The following is a 9,965-nucleotide window of genomic DNA, read 5'->3' on the forward strand; positions in this document are numbered from 1 at the left end:
TATAGACAGCTGGGTGGACAACAAAGTGATCCTATAAGGGTTCCGTTTTTACAGATTGAGGCACAGGACCCTAAGAAACAAAATAGACTGCTTACTTGCAGTTTCTCTGACTCAAGCTTATGTTCTATCATCATGACTTTTGATATCTTGCACAGGGAATACCAAACAGTTGTAAGATGTCAGATTTAATTTGAGTACGAGTGGAATATGGGCCCATTTTCAATGTACCTCCACCTTGTACTTTCTTAGGGCCTTACATGCCACATTGCAAAATCAAAAATAGTTTTTCAAGTGATTTGGTACATGTTCTTTCTAATGAAAATGGTTCAAAAGAGCTTGCAGTAGACGCTTTTCACAAAATCGGGCCACAAGTGGGCATCTTTAGAAAAATTGTCAACTTTGTTCTCAATTTTTAAACTGTTGGCAAACAGTAGGAGAATTAAATGCAAGTATTAAATTGGCGACAATAAAACTTTACCAGTGTTACTGGGAGCATGTGTGAATGTTCTCTCAAAATTTCAGCAAAATCGGTGATGGTCATGCGGGAACTACTTCTGAAATTAGACCACTCTGTCGGAGACGGCCGAAATGGATGCCGCATAATCAAGGAATTTGCGTGGTAAATCAGAAATTGCATGCATTCCTTGGGTTTTTCCAGTTAAAAATATGAGGCAGGCGCTTTACTGATGTCAGAGGCACATCCCTCCGAAGTGATCACTAGTCAAGAATTGACATTGGGTAACCTGCCAAGAATTTAATTGGGAACATGAGCAATATATCATTTCACTGTTGTGTTATTCTGCAACAGCATATATTATAATGTATCATTGGAAATGAACAAAATAATTGGTACATGTTGATAGATAACACTTTAAAAATTCACAAATGCCCATTGCATGGTTCTCTGTGTAATGTTTGGTGCTGTATAACCACATTTAGTCTGTGCATTTCAAAGGAATGTGAGGTGGCAGCAATTCTGCCAGTTGATCAGTGTTCCTGGTCAGAGATCTGATTAGTGTCTTATGGACTGTTGCTGCTATATAGTTTCCATCAGTTATTGACTGAAGAGATGTTCATTAATGGATAATCAGTTGCGCACAAACTGCTAGAAGATAGATTCCCAAGGAAAATACCCAGAGCCTCTTTGAATCCACACCAAGGTGCATAGAGGTTCTGAGGGGCACTTCACAATGTACTGAATTCCCTGTTAGGGACCAATTGTAAACTCCGAAGTCCAAATTTTTTTTTTTTTTTTACTGGCATTTACATAATCTGTTGTAGATGACTGCATGAAAGCTACATGGTGTCCAGAGGATACCTACTAATATTGTGCTGAATCTCCTTTTGCCCAGCATAGTGGGCAACTAGATGTAACTTGGACTCATCAAGTCGTCGGAACTTTCCTGCAGGAACATGGAGCCCTGCTGCCTCTATAGCCATCCATAATTGCAAAAGTGTTGTGTTGCAGGATTTTGCACGCAAAGTCACCTCTTAATTCCCATTGTGTGACCATAATCGCACCACAAACCTTTTCACGTGACTCACCTGAGTACAAATGACAGCTCCACCAATGCACTGCCCTATTATACCTGGCGTATGCGACTCCTACCGTCCATATATGTGCATATTGTTATCCCATAACTTTTGTCACCTCAGAGTATAAAACGTACACATTTCAGTGCATAGAGCATCTCTCGAAGTTTGTGACTCAGTTGTGCGCAATATGGGCATCATTTCCGATGCAACGAGAATCAGTGTGTGCATCCATGTGCAGCAGCAACAGCCTGTTTTTGTAATCGCATAGAGTTACTTATCTGCAATCTTGAACTCGTTTGATGTGATGGTACAGAGTGGATGATTTGTCTGTTCTAGCAGATCTGCCCCCTAGTGGTGTGCTCTGCAACTATATGAGGCATGTATTACAAATGAAAACTTGGAGAGATGCTTTATCCACTATGTCCCCACCCACCACCACCACCATCACACACACACACACACACACACACACACACACACACACACACACACACACACACACCGCATGTCTTGTAGTTTTAACACAGTTGCCTTCTGAAACTCCGAGGTACTTTAACCCTGTATATAGTCTATTTCAGTAACATGTATCCATATTGGCATTACAATTGTATATAATACTGAATGTATTGTGTAAGACTTCTTTCAAAACACTTGCTTGTATTTAATTTCAGGTGCCAGAGAGCAATATCTTAGGAGAATTTGGTCATGGGTACAAATACGCTGCTGGTTTCTTGAATGAGGGGCGAATTGGCATAGGTGCTCAAATGGTTGGCTTAGCTCAAGGTTGCTTTGATGCCACCCTTCCATATACATTGGAAAGGAAACAATTTGGCCAGAAAATATACTCTTTCCAGGTAAGAACAAAAGTTTTACTTTTATTAGGTAGAGAAGAACTTAAGCAGAGTTCTTATTGAAATGGTACAAAGCTTTTATAAGACTTGTAAAATGTGTGGCATGAGCTGTTAAGATGTCTTTTTTATTATTACAGTCAGTTTCGGTTTCAAACCATCACTACTGTATCTGTGTACTCTACATCAAAATTAAGCGAGAAACAGCCATGCATAAAGACCAAAATTTATATATATATATATATATATATATATATATATATATATATATATATATATATGAGGTGGTATAAACTAATACTTACAAAAGAGCAAACTTTATTCACGCATGTAAGCATTTCATATCAGTATGGTAAACCATATAAAGTATTGATAAGATACTCTATAATATATGAATAATAAGTGAATTTTTGTAAGTATTAATTTATACCACATAAAGTATAACTGATTGGACTTTGTACATTTCTGGTTAAGTTTTGATTTATACATATGTGATGGTGGTTATAATAATAGATGTGTCACATGCATTTCATCAAGAACTTAAATGGTGGCAATCGTCTCCACAAATGTTCACTTCTTATAAGTCATATAATCCTAGGTAACAAAATAACCAAATTTCCTGGAAACAAGCAGTCCCTTGAGTTATTATAATAATCTTGTATCGGCGAAAAATTTAAAAATGAGATGGTATTTTAACCCTTTTGAAGTGTAATGACAAAATCATGAAAGATTGCAAAAAAAGTAAAAAAATTCTTTCTTCCAGAAACACTAATACATTGACAACCACGAAACACTTTTTCTTTTCTGCCCATGACATAAGCCTGGTTGTCATGGTTCTTGTTGTTCTGTGACGTGAGGTGCATATCGGGTCCAAATGGCTCAGTATAAACAGCCCAAATCATTAGGCGCCACTATGCGTGATAGTTGCTTTATCATTGTCCTGTCTTGCAGAAGTGCTGTGTCCATTTGCACCAGGTTTCATGCACAAATGAGATTACACACACACACAAACAATAGATAAATCTAAACCCACTACTTCAACTAAAATATTTTCATTGTGATAATCATCTTTCATTGGTACTATAGACATTGTGCAACACTCTTGACAGGGTGACTAGCCTGACCCAAGACTTGAAATATACTGTTAGTGTAAGCACTAGGTAGGGAGGCTCCAGATGGAAAAAGCTATGAAGCAGCCATTAAAATGAAGAATGTGTTGGGCAGCGTGCTCAGCAACTGGGTGGTCTAGCCACAGTTTGTTGGTGGTCATTCATGCGAACAGACAACAGACATCCACCAGTCCAGTTACAAGCATCATGTATTCCATCACAGGCAGGGCTACCTGTGAAACCAGTCATGTTATCTAAACACTAAGCTGCAAACACTGTGCTTCGTTCTACATGGGCATGGCAGCTAACACGCTGTCTGCCCACATGAATGGCCACCGACAAACTGTGGCCAAGAAACAGCTGGATCACCAAGTTACTGAGCACAATGTCCAACATTCTTCGTTTTAATGATTGCTTCACAGCTTGTACCTTTTGGATCCTCCCTACCAATACCAGCTTTTCAGAACTGCACAGGTGGGAACTCTCCCTGCAATGTATCCTACATCCCCATAACCCTCCTGTCTCAACCTTCGTTAGTCATTGCCCTTCACTCGCCTATCCCATTCCCTGTTCTCACTCCACAGCTTTCTAATCCATAAATGCATCCACAGTCTTTTCACTTCCCTCCTTTTCTGCCCTTCACCATGTTACCTCCCAACTGCATCTAGCTGCCCTACCATCTCTCCGCCTCGTCCTTATATGCTCCCACAAACAGCACTTTAACCGTCCCTGCTCTCCCTCTCCTCCCCACCCCAGCCACCTCCACCCAGATTGCCTCCCCCATATTGCGCAGTTGCTCACAGTCTGACCTCGTTGTCGACGGGACATTAAACACTAATCTCCTCCTCCCCCTGTCCCAGGTAGCCAGAGACAGTGGTCATTTATGTGAGCTGCTTTCGTGTGAATGTGTTTGTTTATGTTGTCTATTTCTGAAGGCCTTCAGGCTGAAAGCATACGTATTTAGAAGTCTTTTTGTTGTGCCTGTCTGCAGCTCAACATCCCCACTATATCATGAGTAGCAATCAATCCTTTTCATTGTATTGTCATTATTTCATCCTGGATTTTCCGTTGTCTGAATTTTGTAAATAGTTTGACTATGGGTCTTTTCTTGAAGTGTTGCCTGACAATTACAGAGAACTCCACTGTCCTCAAATTTTAATCAACAACAAATTGCAGTTTCTTGTAACTGTAATGTATTAAAGTCTTAGGCATTGTGGGTAGTATAAGTCCGCACATCTCATGTCACAAAGCTTGAATGTCAAACATTTTCACACTTTGATAAGTGTGTCTGCATCAATATGACAGAGTACAGTTGAGGGACTCTGTTAGCACTGTCCTCCAAAGGTTCGTGCTGGAACTGCTGCTAAACCATAGCAGGTGCCAACACCCAGTATTGGCACTCCATCAGCAACAGATGCTAGAATATGCTAAACCTGTAGTTATGATCAGTTGTTTCTAAAATTGTTAGAGTTGGTTATCTCTGTACTCTGCAATTTATGTTGGAAAAATCAGTATTCAGTAGCTTTTATAGGTAATAGTTTGTTAATATTCACCATGCTGTTACTATCTGCCTATTTTTACAATTTGCTTTTTATTATGTTAGGGCATGCAACATCAGATTGCACAAGTTGCTACTCAAATTGAATGTGCAAGATTGCTAGTATACAATGCTGCAAGGCTACAAGAAGCGGGAAAACCTTTCATCAAGCAAGCATCGATGGCTAAACTGTTTGCATCCGGTGAGTATTTTTATTGAAACTGAATTATCAAAACTAATAAGGGATCAGAAGGCACACTGAGCAGACTGGCTTATTTATATGCCTATAGTGTACTTCACAGTTCCTGTCATTACTAACAAGGGAACCTCCCCATCGCACCCCCCTCAGATTTAGTTATAAGTTGGCACAGTGGATAGGCCTTGGAAAAACTGAACACAGATCAATTGAGAAAACAGGAAGAAGTTGTGTGGAACTATGAAAAAAATAAGCAAAATATACAAACTCGGTAGTCCATGCACAAGATAGGCAACATCAAGGATAGTCGGAGCTCAGGAGCGCCGTGGTTAGCGTGAGCAGCTGCGGAACGAGAGGTCCTTGGTTCCAGTCTTCCCTCGAATGAAAAGTTTAACTTTTTATTTTCAAACAATTATCTGTCCGTCCGTCCGTCCTTTTCTGGGAGTGATTATCACATCCACAAGAAAACCTAAATCGGGCAAGGTAGAAGAATCTTTTTATCCATTCGCGAAGTGTACAAGTTAGGTGGGTCGACAACATATTCTTGTCATGTGACGCACATGCCGTCACCAGTGTCGTATAGAATATATCAGACGTGTTTTCCTGTGGAGGAATCGGTTGACCTATGACCTTGCGATCAAATGTTTTCGGTTTCCATTGGAGAGGCACGTCCTTTCGTCTACTAATCGCACAGTTTTGCGGTGCAGTCGCAAAACACAGACACTAAACTTATTACAGTGAACAGAGACGTCAATAAACGAATGGACAGATCATAACTTTGCGAAAATAAAGTAAGTAAAATTTTCACTCGACGGAAGACTTGAACCAAGGACCTCTCGTCCCGCAGCTGCTCACGCTAACCACGGGACCACGGCTCTTCTGAGCTCAGACTATCTTTGATGTTGCCTATGTTGTGCATGGACTACTCAGTTTGTATATTTTGCTTATTTTTTTCATAGTTCCACACAACTTCTTCCTGTTTTCTTGATTGATCTGTCTTCTGTTTTTCAAGGCCTATCCACTGTACCAACTTATAACAAAATCTGAGGGGGGTGCGATGGGGAGGTTCCCTTGTAAGCAGAGTTGCTGCTTGTTCAGGTAGCACCTCATTAGCCTTCATGAAACTGAGAGCACCCCTTTAGAGACCTTTCTCTAAGGAAATTGCATACCCGAAACAATGTGAGATCTTTATGTGGCAGGGACGTACAGTGGATCATGAAATTATGGACACGTGCTTTAAAAAACTTGTTACTAAAGAAAATACAGAAAGTTAAAGGTTACAGAAATATATTGACACAACTCTCTTCATAGGTGTAAGACAAAATGAATTATACAGCATTTACCATAAATGATTAATTACTTACTATAGAGATTGGAAAAAGATATTCAACTATGTTACTGTTGAAGTGGCTGGTAAGTAGCTTCTAATCTTCTTTTAAAAATATAAACTCAATTTTTTTACTGTTAGTCATGATATTTCTCAATAACACCTGTACCTGGGTTGTCAATATTTGTCATTAGCCTTTGGAAACACACAGTATCTCTATCTGATCATCTAACTATCATATAACTGAGTACAAAACAAATTGTGTACCTTCAATGTAATTCTTGTTCTGAGCATTTTGTCTTTTTGGGGTATATAAGTTTTACAAGAATTTTGTTTTCTCCTACTTGTCAATAATGATTATTTGCAGAACACTTACAGCGATCAGCTTGAGCGTGCTTACACCACGAGGTAACTAAATGCACTACCTAGCCAAATGATCACAATATGTTTCCATGCTATTACTCAGTGGGGTAAACTATCAGATTGACAGTCATACAAAAAGTGTTGGCACAATGTGGCAATGTAATCACTGTATATTTAGAAGAAAAGGAAAAGTTCTTGAAGCAGCCAATATTGTTACTGTTGTGAACATCACACACACAAAGTTAAGTACATCAGCATCGGGCACATTACTTAGACAGTGTGACAAGATCCAGGTGATGCCTTCATCATTTGAATACTGTTCACTATAGCTGGATCAGAATGACAAATTAACTGATAGATACAGGAGAAGGTGGTGTTCACAGTCCACCATTACCCGCAAGCTCGGTACAGCCTTGGCAGCAACAGCTCTGCAGAATATATATATATATATTTTTTTTTTTTTTTAACAACATGCAGTACTGAGTTCGCCTTGCAGGATCATAAGTGTTATTTTTTGCTGCTCACTTTGAGTATTAGTTGCACATGTTCTTTTGCATAATACAAAATAAACTGGCACTTGGAAGCAAAGTATTTGATGAAACCAAATAAGTGTTAAATTAGCAGCAAAAATTGGCATCCACAGAGTGATACGGCAACAGTAAATGAAGCAGAAGGCACGTGGGTTGGTTGGTTGTTTGTTGTGTGGTAGCTCTTACATAAACAAGTGACAGTAACTTAGTTATTTTGATTCAGGTATAAAGTAGGAAGTTTCCCCATGTGATTGTCCTTGTGGATTGTAATAATATTTATATAAAGGTAACAGAAAAAACTTCAGTTGTGTTCCGTGCACTCCCAATGTGATTTTCAAGTCAGCTTACCTAATTTTATTGTGCCAGGTTCTCTCGTATTTTTTACAAGTAGTTATGGTATGAGCGCATAAGTGCATGTGAATTGATTGTGATGGACAAGTAAACAGGTTATCCAGAAATTACATACCCTAGAACACTTATTGGAACATGTGTACCTCCAGGCACACTGTGTAACCTGTACTCCTAAGTTTCTACCTGGGATTGAAACATGTGTAACACCTACCAGCAGTCATGCATCTAGAGAATTTTGATGATGCATTAAAATATGCAAAATCAAAACTTTTGCAGAAAATGTGTTGTTGCTGAAATACATGTGAGGAAATGTGATCATTAAGCTCGGCTTGCTCTGAACAGTCCAATGTAATTTCTGTAGTCAGTTAATTAGAGGTAATGCAATTTAAGCAGTATAGCTGCACAGTTGTAGGTCTGAAAACACAAAGAGAAAGCTATAATTTTAAAACCATTGCTTATTGCACGTTTTATACCTGATCAACAAACTAAAGCTGATGGACTTGTTTAATGTAGAAAGTGGGGGAAATAACCTAGGAAAGAATGAGGAAAACACTGAAATAACATTAATCAACGTGAGCAGGTGTCAAAAAACTGAATCCTTCCTCATTGTTTTTTCTTTATGTTTACAATAGCACTGGTTTGTACATGTCAAAGCACTGCAATTTACTAATTGTGGTTTCTTTTCTCCATTTGCAGAAGTAGCAACATACACTGCAGTCAAATGCATCGACTGGATGGGTGGTGTAGGTTTCACCACAGACTTCCCACAGGAAAAGTACTTTAGAGACAGCAAAATTGGCAGTATTTATGAAGGCACAAGCAATATGCAGTTAAATACAATTGCTAAATTAATTGAAAAAGAGTATTCATAAGTTTCTGAACTGACACAATCCATCTTGTACAAATATTTTGTATATTTTTTATACTGCTGAATGAATGAAGGGTGCCAGAATTATTAAGACTGAAAGATGATTTATATTTTTGTACAACTGCTTTATTATTAATGTAATAAATTTACAATTCTTGGTTTAACTCATACATTGTTTTTATATAAGCTGCAACAAGCTGTGTAGCTGTTGGCCTATATTTTGCATTCACATTTTTACAACTTTTATGAATAAAAAACAGTTTGTATCGTACAATATCGGTACCTATTCCCTGTCCAATAAAATGATCACACACTGATGCTGCTTTCCAAATGTCTGATTTTTCATCATATCCTGGCATCTCCTCATAACTAAATTGTTTATTGAAATTCCACCTTTGCTCAGGGGCTACAAATGTGCCGTACAATGCTTTATGTCCACATTTTACACTAATATTTTGTTCTTTATGTACTTCTGGCAAAGCATCTAAATCATTCAATATTAACCGCATTTCATCAGTTACAAGCAACTGACTTAGTAATTTTACCAGATCATTTGAATCACACATTACTCTAGTACCTGCAGGACCATGGTGGAGTAACTCCAGAATCAAAGCATAATTCAGACAAAATCTCAAACTGACCATGAAACTATTATTGAACTTCTTACTCAGTAACTGGCTTATATTTACTGCATTACCAAGCCTATGATATTCAGTTACAATAATATTTTGTGTCTCACAGAAGCCGACTAACTGTACTATGTTCGGATTTGGACTGAAAATTTTAAGCATTTTGAGGCCATTGTGAAAGTCATCACTGTAGTTTTCATTGTTTAGCACTGAATAAGCTACACTGAAATTTCTCCAAACTGCATGATAAACTGCCTTAACTGCTCCCAATCCAATAAGCTCTTTCACTTCAATTTCATTTATATCTGAACAATTCAGCCATGGATGGCAGTTATTCATACCTTTCAAGTAAAAGTAACCAGACTCACATTCATAATGGCTGGGATGAAATAAGTATTTAGTAATTAAAACATAACTAACTAAAATTACAGGAATACAAAATGCATACCATTTACATTTCATATTATAACTACAATGTTATCTTTGTTCAGTGAAAATCAAACATTTGTTCACTTAGGGTCATGAGGAAGTTTAAATCCAACCATATCAGCTGTCTCTTTGACAGATCTTTCACCTTTAGAATGATATTGTTCATGAATTTCTTTATAGCGCCGTTGACTTTGAAGGTAACACAAATATGTCTGTGCCAAAAAATTCATCTCTTCCCTGGC

General features: G+C 38.2%; 1 protein-coding gene across 1 annotated transcript in view; it reads left to right on the forward strand.

Annotated features, from left to right (window-relative positions):
• LOC126088632 (short/branched chain specific acyl-CoA dehydrogenase, mitochondrial) overlaps positions 1 to 8,829 on the forward strand; it is a 63,095-nt gene extending 54,266 nt beyond the window's left edge. Inside the window, exons 7-9 of the mRNA XM_049906851.1 lie at positions 2,208 to 2,390; positions 5,097 to 5,232; positions 8,494 to 8,829. Coding sequence (XP_049762808.1) covers positions 2,208 to 2,390; positions 5,097 to 5,232; positions 8,494 to 8,669 — 495 coding nt within the window. The 3' untranslated portion in view covers positions 8,670 to 8,829. The remainder of the gene's footprint in view (positions 1 to 2,207; positions 2,391 to 5,096; positions 5,233 to 8,493) is intronic.
• Positions 8,830 to 9,965: the final 1,136 nt, after the last annotated feature.

The sequence above is a fragment of the Schistocerca cancellata genome, chromosome 1 (assembly GCF_023864275.1).
Source record: "Schistocerca cancellata isolate TAMUIC-IGC-003103 chromosome 1, iqSchCanc2.1, whole genome shotgun sequence".
NCBI lineage: Eukaryota > Metazoa > Arthropoda > Insecta > Orthoptera > Acrididae > Schistocerca > Schistocerca cancellata.